Source organism: Chlorocebus sabaeus, chromosome 11 (assembly GCF_047675955.1).
Source record: "Chlorocebus sabaeus isolate Y175 chromosome 11, mChlSab1.0.hap1, whole genome shotgun sequence".
Classification (NCBI taxonomy): Eukaryota; Metazoa; Chordata; class Mammalia; order Primates; family Cercopithecidae; genus Chlorocebus; species Chlorocebus sabaeus.
The window spans coordinates 22,285,977-22,302,122 of record NC_132914.1 but is presented as its reverse complement, the minus strand read 5'-3'; the positions used below and the strand labels follow the sequence as shown (position 1 = coordinate 22,302,122).

The following is a 16,146-nucleotide window of genomic DNA, read 5'->3' as shown; positions in this document are numbered from 1 at the left end:
TCTTGTGAAAACCAGTCTTTCTCCCCTGGAATAAAAAGGTACATTCATGCAAAGTTTTACATTAAACTTCAGGGAATCCCATGTTGGTTGAAAAGGTATGTTGACCCCATATTAAAAACAAAACTTCAAGACATTTTTAAATTAAGCTTTCTCATTACACCTGTGACAGGCCTTGATGAAGATTTCTGATCTCAAGGGAAGTTACTGTAAGACGACCCAGTAATTCTAATCATATCATACCTTCGTATCTATTATGAGTACAGAAACGCAGTGAGTGGTGCAATAAGTTACGGTATATCTTCTTCATCTAAAAAGACTAGGAAGTGCTATTAAAAAAAAAGCAGTATTTATATTCTTAAGTAAAAATAATGACTTCACTAGCAAACAAAATGCTTTTGGGGTATACTTTAGTATAAGTAAAGAACATGATAATCTTCAATCCTAGCATGTATTGGCTTTAAATTTATATTAAGTTTTAATAAAATAAATGGGTCTAAAACTACATATCAGAGATCTAGTGCTTTCGTTCTTTAATACTGAATGAAAAACTACATATAAATAGTAGCCTTTAGAAAACATTTAAACATAATGCATGATACTACAAGAGATGTTCAACTTTGTTTGAATAAGTGCTCATGTTTGTGCCAATTATTTGATTTACAAACCTTGGCAAATTGTATCATAGCACTTAATACCCAACGAGACATTTATAACCCAAATTAACTCTTTAGTTGCAAAACAAACACATAAAACCAGTAATCCAGCATAAGCATAAGCCATATGGAAATTTTATACAAGTCTTCTTTCAGATAATCTCATTAGAATTTTATCTGACAAGAACAAAAGTTAATTATAGGCACTGACAAAACTTAAAAAATAATTTGCATTTAGCTGCTGTAAAAACAAACAGCACAAACACACACAAAAACTCTTTCCATACTGCTAAATTTTTGCCAGGAGATGTGAAAATAAAACATACTATCTCTTATTCACTAAAATATGTAAAGGACAATTCTCCAGATGGAAGTGAGTGACACACTCTGCATCCTCACCTCACCAAGAAACTACTGAAGTTCCTGGGGAAGCACAATAGCATTTCACAAAAACAAAATGGATGGAGAGAGGCCTGGCGCAGTGGCTCAAGCCTGTAATCCCAGCACTTTGTGAGGCCGAGACGGGGCAGAACACGAGGTCAGGAGATCCAGACCAACTCGGCTAACACAGTGAAATCCCGTCTTTACTAAAAATACAAAAAATTAGCTGGGCATGGTGGAGGGCGCCTGTAGTCCCAGCTACTCGGGAGGCTGAGGCAGGAGAATGGCCTGAACCTGGGAGGCGGAGCTTGCAGTGAGCTGAGATTGCACCACTGCACTCCAGCCTGGACGACAGAGCAAGACTCCGTCTCAAGAAAAAAAAAAAAAAAGAAGGATGGAGAGGAGAAAACCTATGGTGGCTGTTAAGGCCCCGATGCCAAGTATGTGAAATTGATATCATCTGATGGCCATGAATTTACGGTAAAAAGATAACATGCATTAACATCAGACACGATAAAAGCCACGAGTGGCCCAGGTCAGTTTGCTGAGAATGAAACCAATTAGGTCAATTTTAGAGAGATACCTTCACATGTGCTATCAAAAGTATGCATGTATTTTACATACAAAGTTCGCTACACTAACAGCTCCACCGAGTTCCCAAACTCCCAACTGCACCTGAAACATAGCACTAGAACTGCTGATGGCTGCGAACTTCTTAGATTGTTAAATAAATTATAATAAACTGTTAAAAAAACAAAAATGTAAAGGACAATGGATAAGAGAAGGCAGACATGCACTGCATGTGGGATATTTTTCAAATGGTAATGGGAGGCATTCTGATTCATTCAAATGCCCTAACACATAAATCCCCTCACAAAACATTTAGCATATTTTGAGAGCCCACCTCAAATACAAAATAAATTCACAACGATATTACTTGGAATATGTAATACCACTATAAGTATTAGAAACTTATCTGGTTTGGGGATTCAGATTTTTTATTGTTTCCTGATAAAATTCAGTACTTTTACTTTTTTCTCTGAAATTACTTGTGTTTCAAATGTGGTATCCCTTTAGGGATAAAACACATCTCTAATTTATGGGTTAGACCTCATAAATTAGAACTGCCTTATACAAACAACTACAAACCTACTTCTTATCTTGTCTAAAGCTCATCTGAGGATACTGTAAATCATCTAACAACATCCTTTCCTGAGACTGCCTTCTTCATTCTCATGCAAAGGGTTACTGAGTCCTGCTGAATTTATAGTAGAAATCTCACTCAAATCTTGGATATTTTTTACAACTACATTGTCCCTGTCTCAGTTCAGGCCTTACATCATTTTTCAAATCAATTTTTTAAAAAATTGTTTATTCTTTTTGAGACAGTCTCACTCTGTTGCCCAGGCTGGAGTGCAGTGGCACAATCACAGCTAACTGCAGCCTTGAACTCCCAGGCTCAGGTGATCTTCCCACCTCGGTCTCCCAAGTAGCTGGGACCACAAGTGCACGCCACCAGGCCTGATTAATGTTTTGTATGTTTTTTGTAGATGTGGGTTTTTGCTATGTTGCCCAGGCTAGAGTAGAACTTCTAGGCTAAAGCCATCCACTTGCTTTGGCCTCCCAAAGTGCTGGGATTATAGGTGTGAGCCTGTACATAATTTCCTGACCCTTTACATAATATTTGACTATCATAACCACCTTCTAATTTGGTTGGCTACTGGCCACTTGTTCATTCTCAACACTCCTATCAGATCCATCTTCCTTAGAAAAAAAAAATCAATTTTATTATTGATGCCCCAGCTCTTAAAATCACCTTACAATTTCTCCCAAATATAAAACAAACTCAACTTCTTACAGTATGACATTAAAAACCCTTCAAGATCTTATTTACTTAGCTTCTAGCCTTGATTGCCAATCCCCTTTACTTAACCATACCCTAATCCCTTTGACATCTCTATTCTTCATATTTCTTTTCCTTTCTTTGGGTCTTTGTACATTCAACCTCCTCTTCCCGGAATGCCCCTTTCCACCTGGCGAACTCTTAATTTCACTCATCTGTTAATACCCAGCTCATTTTACTCTCTCTGTGAAGTCTTCCTAAATCCCTGATATCAGAGCTTTGATAGTATTTCAGTGACTGTGTTTTTTATATGTCAATATAATTATTGTACGCATGTTCATATTCCCTTTGACACTGACAGTCCCTAGGAGCAGACACCTCGTATTATCCCTACTGCATCCCAGCACCTAATGCAGTAACCAGAACACAGTGGACACTTTATAAACATTAATGTAATTTGAAATGTGAAGACTAAAATCCCAAATCTAATTATATAATTCCAATAAACTTACAAAAACTGTATTTTTTCTAATAATACTAGAAATCAATGTCACTAAACTTTACATATTAAAAACTTACATGGTGGTGGTGGTGGTAGAGCTGGAGTGAAAAGAAGGCAGGCAAAACCTCATCAAGATTCAATAATGGAAAATGTTATTAAGAAAACAATTATCTTACGTGTTCTTCACTCTTCAGTTGCTTTACGCCAGATTCTATAACCTTAATGTTGGGAAAGCGTTTTTCTAACATGGTACTTGATTGTTCTTCAACATCAAATTCTTCCAATATTTTAGAAATCTGTACAGATCAAAGAGATTAAAAATTTATGTTTTTAAAGTATTTTCTTTCAAGAACTTAAATAATAAAAATACTTTGCTTTTATACACTATTTTGTGTTTGTAAAACAAAAAAGTTAGCCAACTGCACTATATAGAGTAGAAAGAGGACTAGATTCAGCATTTAGAGACTTAAATATTTGCTTGGCCACTCCTGGGCAAGGTAGGTGTTATAAGCCATAGTTTCCCAGCTAATAAAATGAGAACTGACCTGTAAAATGAGCGGTAACACCACTTACATTTCTACAGTTTAGTCAAACAGCTTATTTATTTCCTTATCCTTCAAGCTTTCACTCTCTATTTACTAGCAGACCTTATGGTCATCTAGTCTTTGCACTCTTCCTTCCTGTTCTATAAAACCATCAGTATTCTTCTAGACTCACTTTCCTTTCTGTCCAGTTAAAGTTCAGTTGTGAATCATTTCACCTTTTCCCTAAATCCTTCACTTCCTTGCTCTCTTATCCTAAACTGTTAACCTGAAAATCCCCAACCCTATAAATTATCTACTTGCTCTAGTCCTAAGCCCAGTTTGCTGCAGAAAGACCACGCAGCCTTACAGATTGATATTCAACCTCAGCTGCTCCTTAAAAACTGCATGGAAATCTTACTGCATGGCCTTGACAGTTCTCAAACCTTTTGGTCTCGTGACCCCTCTACGGTCTTACAAATTATGTAAGAACCTACTTCTAGGGTTATCTAAGGATCATATATTGGAAACCTTTAGAAGACTACTTGGTGCATGGTAAGCACTTAATAAACATGAATTATTAGTAGTAATCTTTTTTCTCCTTTAAAAATTACACAAGTCATGAATCATGCTCTTTGTAACACTAAACAAACAATACATAATAGAGAGTAAATGTTAAAGTCTCTCTTTATCCCTCTCCAAATCTCATCCATAATCCTTCAGGATAAGCACTAGTGACTTTTTGGTGTTATGTTCTATACTTTTAATCTCTGTATCTTATGTGCCTAGAACATTGGCTTATAATATAGGTACTCAATAAATCATAAGGATAATGCCATTTTCTACTGCTGTACACAGAATAGCTGATATTTGTATATTTGTTATTGGCACATTTAAGCTCCCAACCCTGTGAAGTAAGTAAGGAAAGTATTAACACAACAGGAGAAGCAGCTTACAGAGATCTTCCAAGGCTACCCAACCAGTAAATAAGACGCCTAGAAACCAAGTTTTTTCCTTCTACTGTGCATAACTTACAAAACTGGCAAACACTGAATTCAAGTCTCACAACTCTTGGATGATTATACTGAATTAGGTCTTCTGGAAAGATAATTATGAGACCCAGCTATACATCTTTCTCTTATGTACACAGTCTCAGCCTGCCATTAAATATGTACTTTTACCTTTTAAAGATTAATAGCTATAATTTTTCCTCTATTTCTCCCAAACTCCATAACTCTTTGGCTATACCTAACTAGTAAGATATCATGTGTATCTCTGCTTAGGTTATAAAGGGACAACATGGTATATGCCACTAAACTACCCTTGGTCTTACAGGTTTACAATATGAGAAAAATATATTCCATTATCAGGATATTACAAGAAACATCGTATTAAATGAAGGGCTATGGTAGTAGTCTTCACTGAAGGGTGGGAAGAAAGATAGAACCTACGTTTTTCACCTTTTTATAAATTTTATTTTGCATAGGCTTTATAACATTTATAATTGTAGTTCTGTAGCTCATGCATATAACTTATTAGTATAAATATATTGGGATGTCAAGGCAAAATGTTTTAACAGTTGAGCTACAGGATCAAAAAAGTTTGGAGATGGCTTTTCTATACTGTGACCCCACTGTTCTTAGATTCCTATTATAATGTGAATATAAATTAATGGAATACAAAGTATCCCGAGATGCTTATTACATATCTTAAACACCAATTATCTGTAAGTATAAACTTGGCTTGGAAGTACTTTTCTGATTTGTAAACACACATACACATACCCCTACCCATATTTATAATAAATATCTACATGTATATTTGTACCCATTTTAGATTTGCAGAGCATCTTTCCTGGAAAATTTTTATTGGAAACTTACTCAAAAGTAATTCTAAGTGGAAAGAAAATGGAGAAAAAGAATAGAACACTAAAAATTCCGTATAATTCTGGGAGCTTTCGGTATTCTATGTGAATAATTCTCAACTCGAGGTTTTTTCAAATGACTGTCAAAAGAATATTTGTAATTTTAAACAATTAAAACACTCCAGAATGCACGGAGGTATTATCATCAAGATGGCTAAGTAGGAGATACCAGCCTTCATTCCCCCATTAAAAAAAAACAACAAAACAAATATAGACAACTATTCACAAGTCAAAATAGCCCAAAGACGGCTCAAGGGCCCATTAAACAATCTGCAGCAACACAGTGGAGCAAGAAAATGGAGAACAGCCACATAACAAGAATCAATAAAGACCCTGGCACACCTGAGAAACCAGGAAACGGCTAGGAGAAAAGAAAGGCAGAGGCTATCAATATCAGTCACATGGTGGGGAGCACTGTGGTCCATGGTGGCCTGCACTGCAGAGGAAACTGGCATCCCTTGCTACTGTGACGGATCCAACAACCATTCCTGCCAGGGAGCCCCAGAGAGGGAGACATGGCGGCACAGCTTGTCTTCACAAAGAAGTGGCCAATGTCAAGATGCTTTGGGAAAGGAGTCACTTCATCTCTCAACCCCATAGTGTCCCAATCCCAATCCCACACATCAGACACACGGTCTATGGCCTACACTGGGCCCACCTACATCTCAGACACCAGAGCCATCACCATAGTGAGCCAGTGTGCACTTTGGGCCCTGCAACCAAGCCTCACTGCACATGTCTGAAATCCAGGCATTAGCTCAGCCACAGTTGAAAGCAAGGCCCTTCCCTGACACTGAAGCTGCTATAACTTTGAGCACACCTGTGCTCCCATTCCTGGTTTCCCTGGCTGCTTCACAAGCATCCTCACCTCACATTCTATTACCAATACAGCAGTATGGGTACTTGCACTCTAGGCAACAATGTCATTACTGTCCCAGATCCCAGAGCTTTTGTTCCTCCATGTATGCCTGTGTATTGGGTCTCAGCTCTATCACTGCTCCATAGGTACCACTTATCAGACACCAGTGCTGCCACTGAACCTGAAGGCAGACTCAGTGCCAATTGGGATCCCCTAAGCCACAACTTCCTTGTGATTGGGAGACTCTTAGCAGCCACTGACATTGAAAACCCCAACAACCCTCACTACCACTGCAGATATCCAGAGTTGGATGCTGAGGATCCCTGCAATCTTCAACAATTAACTCAGCTGACAGAGCTGCATGGACCCTCACCGGTGCCAGTACTGCCACATCCTATCCAACAAGCAGCCCTCCCCATAGGGGAAGGTCTTTCCACAGCAAAACTAGCCCATACTTGTGAAAACAGTGAGTGTGTCATCAAATGTGCAAACATCAACATATGGCAACAAGAAACATGATAAACCAAGAAGCCATGCCACCAAAAGAACAGAAAGAAATGACAACAAGAAACATGATAAACCAAGAAGACATGCCACTAAAAGAACACACACACACACAAAACCACTGCCTGACAAAGAATTCAAAATAATTGTTTAAAGAAGCTGAAGGAACTTCAAGAAGTTATAAACAAACAATTCAATTAAATCAGGAAAACAACAAGCAACCAAAATAAAAAATTTAAAAAGACAAGTTATTAAAAAACAAAGTAGAAATTTTGGCGATGAAAAATGCAATGGATGAAACAAACAAACAAAAAAATGCAACAGACTATGTCAACAAGAGAACTGATCACACAGAAGAAAAAAACTGTAAATCTAAAGATAGATTATTTGAAAATATACAATCAAAAGGGAAGAAGAAAAAAGAATGAAAATAATGTAAAAATATGGAATTTAAAGGATGGCATCAAAGAAGCAAATCTTTGAGTTATAGGAGTTATAGAAGGAGAAGAGAGAGACAAAGGAGTAGAAAGTGTATTTAAAGAAATAACAATAAAAAACTTTCCGAATCTGGAGAAAGATATAAATATCCAGGAACCAGAAGGTCAAAAGTCTCTAATCAGATTCAATCCAAGTAAGGCTACACCAAGATATATTATAATTAAACCGTCAAAAATCAAAAACAAGGAGAGGGCCATTACAGCAGAAAGAGAAAAGCAAATCACAATAAGGGGGTCTCCAAAAGGCTAATAGCAGATTTCTCAGGAGAAACCTTACAGGCCAGGACAAAATGAAAAAATAACATGATTTGGATGTCTGTCCCTGCCAAATCTCATGTTGAAATGTAATCCCCAGTGTTGAAGGTGGGAGATGGCTGAATTACGGGAGCAGATCCCTCATGGCTTGATGCTGTCCTTGCGATGATGAGTTCTTGCAAGACCTGGTTGTTTATACGTGTGTGGCACCTCCCCTCACACTCACTCCTTTGCTCCTGCTCTCACCATACGATACATCTACTCTCTTCGCCTTCCACCGTGATTGTAAGCTTCCTGAGGCTTTATCAGAAGCTGAGCAGATTCCTGGCACCATGCTTCCCATACAGCATGTAGCAATATGAGCCAATTAAACCTCTATTCTTTATAAATCACCCAGCCTCAGGTATTTCTTTATAGCAATGCAAGAAAGGCCTAACACAAATCATATATTCAAAGTGCTGAAGGAACAAAAAACAAAACTGCCAACTAAAAATACAGTACTTGGCAAAGTTGTCCTTCAGAAATGAAAGTGAGATAAGGACTTTCACAGACAAATAAAAGCTGAGGGGGTTCTTCACCAACAGACTTGTCTTACAAGAAATGCTACAGGGAGTTTTTCAAACTGAAAGAAAAGGACACCAGTTAGTAACATGAAAACATGTGAAAATATAAAAATTAACTGGTAAAAGTAACTACACAGTCAAACTGAGAATACTCTAAAATTGTAATGGTGGTGTGTAAGCCACTTATATGTTTGGCTTACACAAAACTATTAAATAAAGACACAACTATTAAATATAACAATAGCTTCAATAATTTAAGGGATACATAATATGAGGTAAATTGTGGTATCAAAAACATAAAATGTGGTAGAGGAGTAGAGTAAAAGTGTAGAGTTACTTTATGTGGTCATAGTTAAGTAGTTTTCAGCTTAAAATATCCATTATAGCCAGGTGCAGTGGCTCAAGCCTGTAATCCCAGCACTTTGGGAGGCCGAGACGGGAGGATCACGAGGTCAGGAGATCGAGACCATCCTGACTAACACGGTGAAACCCCGTCTCTACTAAAAAATACAAAAAAAAAAAAAACTAGCCGGGCAAGGTGGCAGGCGCCTGTAGTCCCAGCTACTCGAGAGGCTGAGGCAGGAGAATCACGTGAACCCGGGAGGCGAAGCTTGCAGTGAGCTGAGATCCAGCCACTGCACTCTAGCCCAGGCGACAGAGCGAGACTCTGTCTCAAAAAAAAAGAAAAAATATCCGTTATAATTGTTTTACATAAGCCTCATGATAACCACAAAGCAAAAACAGACACTAAATACAAAAAGATTAAGGAATCGAAGCTACCACTAGAGAAATGCTGAAGGGAGCTCTTCAAACTGAAAAGCAAGGATACCAATTAGTAATTAGGTATTCAAGTAGGATACCAATAATTTAATTAGAAGGAAGACAGGAAGAGAGAAAAAAGGAATATGGATTTGCAAAACAACTAGAAAACAATTAACAAAAAAAGGCAGCAGTAAGTCTTTACCTATCAACAATTACCTTGAATATCAATGGACTAATTATCAAGTGAAAGAAATAGTGGTTCAATGAATAAACAAACAAGGTCTAACTACATGTTACCTACAAGAAATTTACTTCACCTGTAAGGACACACAGGAAAAGGGAAAGGAGGGAAAAAGATATTTCACGCAAAGAGAAAACAAGAGAGTGGATGTAACTGTATCAGATAAAATAGCCGTTTGTAAAAAACTGTAAAATGAAACAAAAAAGGTCATTACAAAATGGTAAAGAGAACAATTCATTACGAAGATATAACAACTGTAAATATATATGTACCTAACATCAGAGCACCTAAATAATAAAGCAAATATTAACTGATCTGAAGAGAGACACAGTTTGCAGTATAAAAAGAGTAGGGGTGGCTGGGCACGGTGGCTCACACCTGTAATCCCAGCACTTTCGGAGGCCAAGGCATGCGGATCACTTGAGGTCAGGAGTTCAAGACCAGCCTGGCCAACATGGTGAAACTCCATCTCTATCAAAAATACAAAAAAAAATTAGCTAGGCATGGTGGCACACACCTGTAGTCCCAGCAACTCGGGAGGCTGAGGCAGGAGAATCACTTGAATCTGGGAGACGGAGGTTGCAGTAAGCCAAGATCGCACCACTGCACTCCAGCCTTGGTGACACAGCGAGACTCTGTCTCAAAAAATAAAAGAGTAGGGGATTTCAGTACCCCACTTTCAACAATGAAAAGATTATTGGAAATAAAACACTGGATGTGAACTAATGGATTTAACAGACACATACAGAATATTTCACTTAGCAGCAGAGTACACATCCTCTTCAAGTGCACATGGAACATTCGATAAATCACAATAGGTCACAAAACAAGTCTTAACAAATACAAGGATGAAATCATATCAAGCACCTTTTCCCTACCACAATGATATAAAACTAGAAATTAATAACAGGAGAAATTTCAGAAAATTCACAAATATTTAGAAATTAAACAACATTCTCCTAAAGAACCAGTGGGTCAAGAAAGAATTTTTTGATTAAAAATATCTTGAGACTAATGAAAATGGAGGCACAACATACCAAAACCTACAAGATTCAGCAAAAGCAGTTCTAAGAGCAAAGTTTATGGCAATAATCACTTATATCAAAAAAGAAAGATACCAAGTAAATAACTTAAGGTTACATCTCAAGGAACTAGAAAACCAAGAACAAACTAAGCTCAAAATTAGGGAAAGGAAGGAAACAAAGAGCAGAGCAGAAATAAATGAAGTAGAGACTAGAAAAACAATAGAAAAGATCAACAAAACAAAAAGATGTTATTTTGAAAATACAAAAAAATTGAGAAACCTTTAGCTAGACTGAAAAAGAGACAAGACTCAAGTAAATAAAATCAGAAATGAAAGAGGACACTTTACAACTGATACAACAGAAATACAAAGGATCATAAGAAACTATTAGAAATAATTATACTCCAACAAATTGGACAACCTAGAAGAAGTGGATACATACCTACATACAGCCTACCAAGATTAAACCACAAAGAAACAGAAAATCTGAACAGATCAGTAATAAGTAAGGGGATTAAATTAGCAATAATAAGTCTTCCATCAAAGAAAAACCCAAGACCTGATGACTTCACTGCTGAATTCTGTCAAACATTTAAAGAACTAATACCAAGCTTTCTGAAACTCTTCCAAAAAATTGAAGAGGAGGGAAAATTTCCAAACTCATTTTATGAGGCTAGCAGTACCCAATACAAAAGCCAGGTAAGGATACTACAAGAAAAAAAATTACAGGTCAATATCCCTGATGCACATAGATGCAAAAATCTTTAACAAAATACTAACATACTGATTTCAACAACATATTAAAAGTAATCAATTTGCCAGGTGTGGTGGCTCACACTTGTAATCCCAGTACTTTGGGAGGCCGAGGCGGGCGGATCGTGAGGTCAGGAGATCGAGACCATCCTGGCTAATATGGTGAAACCCCATCTCTGCTAAAAAATACAAAAAAGTAGCCGGGCGTTGTGGTGGTCGCCTGTAGTCCCAGCTGCTCAGGAGGCTGAGGCAGGAGAGTGGCGTAAACCCGGGAGGCAGAGCTTGCAATGAGCCGAGATTGCGCCACTGGACTCCAGCTTGGGCAACAGAGCGAGACTCCGTCTCAAAAAAGAAACAAAAACAAAAACAAAAAACAAAACAATAACAACAATAAAATACAAATCATCAATTCACCATAATCAAGGGGGATTTATTCAGGGATGCAAACATGGCTTAAAATATGCAAATCAGTAAATGTGATATACCACATTAACAGAACAAAGGACAAAAATCATGACCATCTCTACAGATACAGAAAAAAAATTCAACAAAATTAAACATCTTTTCATAATAAAAGCCCAACAACTAGGTGTAGAAGGAATGTACCTCAACATAAAAATGGTCATACACAAGCCTATAGCTAATACTATATTGAATGGTGAAAAGCTGAAAGGATGCCCACTCTTCAACACTTCTATTCAACATAGTACTAAAGTCCTAGCTAGATTAAATTAGGTAAGAGAAAGAAATAGAAGGCATCAAAATTGGAAAGATTTTAAATAGCTTGACTTAGCCATTCCACAATGTATACATATATCAAAACATCATGTTGTACAGCATATAATTGTACTTGTCAATTTTTAAGAAAGAAAAAAATAGTTACCCTAATGCTATGCAAGTTAAACTGCAACTTTTTCAAATTAATATTAAGAAGTTATACAAAGGTTCTTACCTGCTTGAAATTCGTAACTGCTTTAATAACAGGAGAAGCTGTTATCAAGAGAATATCTTCTGATGGAAACTGAGTAGCCAACTTATTTTTAAAAAGAGAGAAAAAAAATTAGGACAAATTAAGTACTGGCATATATGGTTTGGGGTTGAGGATGATGCAACTTTAATAATGTAATTAATCTAGAAAATTAAAAACTCACTGCTCCTCATCTAAAGGTCTCCATTATCCCCTATCATGTCCCTATCTACGGGGCAATGGTAAATAATGGTAAACTCTGATACTGATAAAATAATATATTTACAGCAAACACTAACAAAGAACTGCTGAACAAGAAAAGTGATATAAAGAAGTATCCTTTATGGCCAGGCACGGTGGCTCACCCTATAATCCCAGCACTTTGGGAGGCCAAGGCGGGCGGATCACGAGGTCAGGAGATTGAGACCATCCTGGCTAACATAGTGAAACCCCATCTCTACTAAAAAAATATAAAAAATTAGCCGGGCTTGGTGGCGGACGCCTGTAGTCCCAGCTACTTGGGAGGCTGAGGCAGGAGAATGGCGTAAACCCGGGAGGCGGAGCTTGCAGTGAGCCGAGATTGCGCCACTGCACTCCAGCCTGGGCGACACAGCAAGACTCTCCGTATCAAAAAAAAAAAAAAAAAAAAAAAAGGAGTATACTTTATTTACTTCAACTATTTTGTATACCAATTTAGAGTTATAATGCAGAGAATTAGAATAAACTATTTTCCTAACAGTTAAACCAACTTATATTCATCTTAAAATAATATTTCATTTGTCTTCAATGGGATGAAATCAAAGCAAACCCTCAATATTAAACACTTAGAATATTGATCTGACTTTCCCCAAGTGCTTTGGCACTCCTATTCTGCCTCTTCCAGTCAGTACATATTGTGGGATGATAAAGCCATTTTAACAATAGCTTCAACAAAATTTAGAGGTATAACTTGTTAATGTTTCATTATTTTCCTTTAGCTATAATCTTTTTCTTCACTCTGTACCTGAAAGCACTTTCTTATCTCAAAGTCTGGTTCCTCCAAACCACCACCCTCAATAATCTGGCTTCTATTCCTACTACATCACTAAAACAGCATGTTTGAGGTATCTATGAATCCTTAAAATCCAAGGGATTATTTCTTTTCTTTTCTTTTCTTGTTTTTAATGGAGATGGGATCTTGCCATGTTGCCCGGCCTGGCTTCAAACTCCTGGCCTCATGCAATCCTCTCACCTTGGCCTCCCAAAGTTCTGAAATTACAACTGTGAGCTATCGTGCCCAACACCCATGGGATTCTTCTTAGTCTCATTCTATCTGAACTTTCTATATTTGGCAATATTATTACTCTCTCCATCTTTCTTTCATTTGTATATTCTGTAATTTATCCCCCTGTTTCCATTGCTAGATGAGGTCCTCGAAACTTCTTTATACTACCCAAATCACCTTCAAATTGGCTCCCCGGTTTCACGTATAAACCAGCTGCCTCTGCCACAAATACATTGTAACTAATGATCTTTCAAACTTTTTCACATGATCAAGTTACTCCACCGCTCAAACACATCTGACTACTTGTAAATTCTTCTTAAGTTCTTAGCATGATTTTTATAAGATTCCTTATGATCTATGCTTTAAGCTTTACTGCTCGCTGATGATCCATGCTTTTCCACTGGAGATGACATTCTTTTCTTGAATACTTGAACTTTCACTCATTCTCTCAAAATGAGATTTTAAAAATACCTCCTTCGATTAAAAAAAATTCCTCTTCCCTAATTCACTCCCTACCTACTCCACAGGCACTCCTAAGATAACCGTTGATATCTCTTGCATAGACATACAACATTGTCTCTTCCACTAGGCTGTGGGTCCCTAGTATGGTATACCATGCTGTTCATAGTTGAACACTCAGCCCTTAAATACGGTGCCTGCATCATATATGCTTACTTAGTGAATACATGAAAAATACGCATCCAATAATGAAAACACTTCAGTTTCTTGTACTATTTCTTATGACTTCAGCGATTGCTCATGTTTATATCAACAATAACCTAGAACTTTTTGGAATACACACATGTATATGAATATATACGGTCTTGCTATTCAGTATCAACAGGAAAGCATGCCCTACATGCACATAATCCTTCCTGATTGTTTTATAAAACATTACTAGAAATAAAAGTATCTTCTATCTTGGGAGTTCGAAGTATAGAAAACTTACGTATGGGATTCTTTATTAATTAGTTAAGGTGCACTAAAGACTTCGCAAGTATCTGGAAACTAAACTCAGTCACCTATGACAATTAACAAAGGGGGCTGAGGGCCGGGCGCTGTGGCTCAGGCCTGTAATCCCAGCACTTTGTTAGGCGGAAGCAGGCAGACTGCTTGAGCCCAGGAGTTCGAGACCAGCCTGGCCAACATGGTGAAAACTCTTCTCTACTAAAAATACAAACATTAGCCGGGCGTGGTGGCGGGCGCCTGTAATCCCAGCTACTTGCGAGGCTGACGCAAGAGAAGAATCGCTTGAACCCAGGAAGCAAAGGTTGCATTAAGCCAAGATCGCACCACTGCACTCCAGGCTGGGCGACAGAGTGAGACTCCGTCTCAAATAAAAAGAAAAAAAAAAAAAAGAGGGCTGAATTTTTTGTGTGAATACGAAGTCCTCATGTCTGCTCTGATATTACAAGGATCTGAGCACAGATCTGCCAGCTTTGGTTTCTCGGCAATAATTTGCCTCCCACTCCTCCCTGCGCCTGAGAGAAAGCTAGTGAGGCCATACGAGGACCACCAAGCAGTTTCTAAAATCTGGGAGCAATAAGTGCGAAAAGCGCGCAGCAAAAGAGGAACCCGGAAGAAGAAAAAGGGAGGCGGTGGGAGGAAAGCCTTCAGCGCTACAGGCTTTGGGGTAGGGGAAAGAGGCGGAACCGCCTGAGCACCGCCCTACCTGCTCCGCACAAGTGACGCCCGCGATGCCGCCGCCGACCACCACAAATTTCCCTGCAGTCGCGGGAGGGCGCGCTGCTTCCATGCTGCCGGACTCCCAGTGGTTTACTGAATATCGCGGCGGAGCAGCTGGACTTTGGACTCCAGGAGAGGAAGCAGCCAAGAAGCGGTCACTTCCGGTGCCGTATCCACGTTATCCAACCTACGGGTGCTCGGGAGCTCACACTTAGTCTTCTCGAGTGCGTGCTGCCAGCTGCGTTTCCGAAGCAACGAATTGTTTCGTGATTTTCAGAGCTTTGCGTTAGTATTACTACACCTGAATGTAGTTATTCCATAAAAATTTGACAAAGAGAAGACCAAAAAATAAAAAATAAAAAAGTAAAAAAGATGGGTTGCCCAAAGAAGTTTGATAAATTACATATCTAAAGATAGACCAGTATTCTCAAGGGACAAAGCTTTCATATAATAGATGAATTGGTATGAAGTTCTCATTATTTGTTTCTGAGAGAAATTAGAGGCGTAGATCTCATGCTCTTATTGGCAGAAGGAGCCCCACTTATTGGCAGAATGTCTTATTGGCAGAATGTCTTACTGGCAGAATGACGGCCCCACTTCTGTCATTTTTGTAGATGAAGAAACTGAGTCTTCTGAAAACCACTTCATTGCCACCGTTCACCTAACAATCCAAGATTTTTGTCTGTGGAAGCACAAAAATTCTTCATGACAAGGCAAAACAATACTACTGAATTGTTCTCTAAGAACTTATCCTTTACATTTACAACGTTGACCTCAGCTAAAGTTTCCAGTAATAATGTACAGTTGCTTTCCATTTTGTGAAAACAAATGAACATTTCTTACATTTCCAATCAATAGCAGCATGTTTGAAAGTTGAACGAAACATTCCCAGTCTCCGTTTTATTGTGAATTTTTTTCGTGGTGGTCGATTGTTTTTAAGAAATTGC

The 16,146-nt window shown here is 38.1% G+C and overlaps 1 protein-coding gene and 1 pseudogene across 2 annotated transcripts in view; one reads left to right on the top strand and one right to left on the bottom strand.

Annotated features, from left to right (window-relative positions):
- PYROXD1 (pyridine nucleotide-disulphide oxidoreductase domain 1) overlaps positions 1-15,366 on the bottom strand; it is a 34,370-nt gene extending 19,004 nt beyond the window's left edge. Inside the window, exons 1-3 of one of the 2 annotated variants that reach the window (XM_007967867.3) lie at positions 15,186-15,366; positions 12,235-12,315; positions 3,556-3,675 (exon numbers count right to left, since the gene is read on the bottom strand). In XM_007967867.3, coding sequence (XP_007966058.1) covers positions 3,556-3,675; positions 12,235-12,315; positions 15,186-15,269 — 285 coding nt within the window. In that variant the 5' untranslated portion in view covers positions 15,270-15,366. Of the gene's footprint in view, positions 1-3,555; positions 3,676-10,022; positions 10,141-12,234; positions 12,316-15,185 lie in introns of those variants that run through there. The other variant, XM_007967868.3, reaches the window with a different exon arrangement.
- On the top strand, positions 1,317-2,118 carry LOC119621275 (elongin-C pseudogene; annotated as a pseudogene).
- Positions 15,367-16,146: the final 780 nt, after the last annotated feature.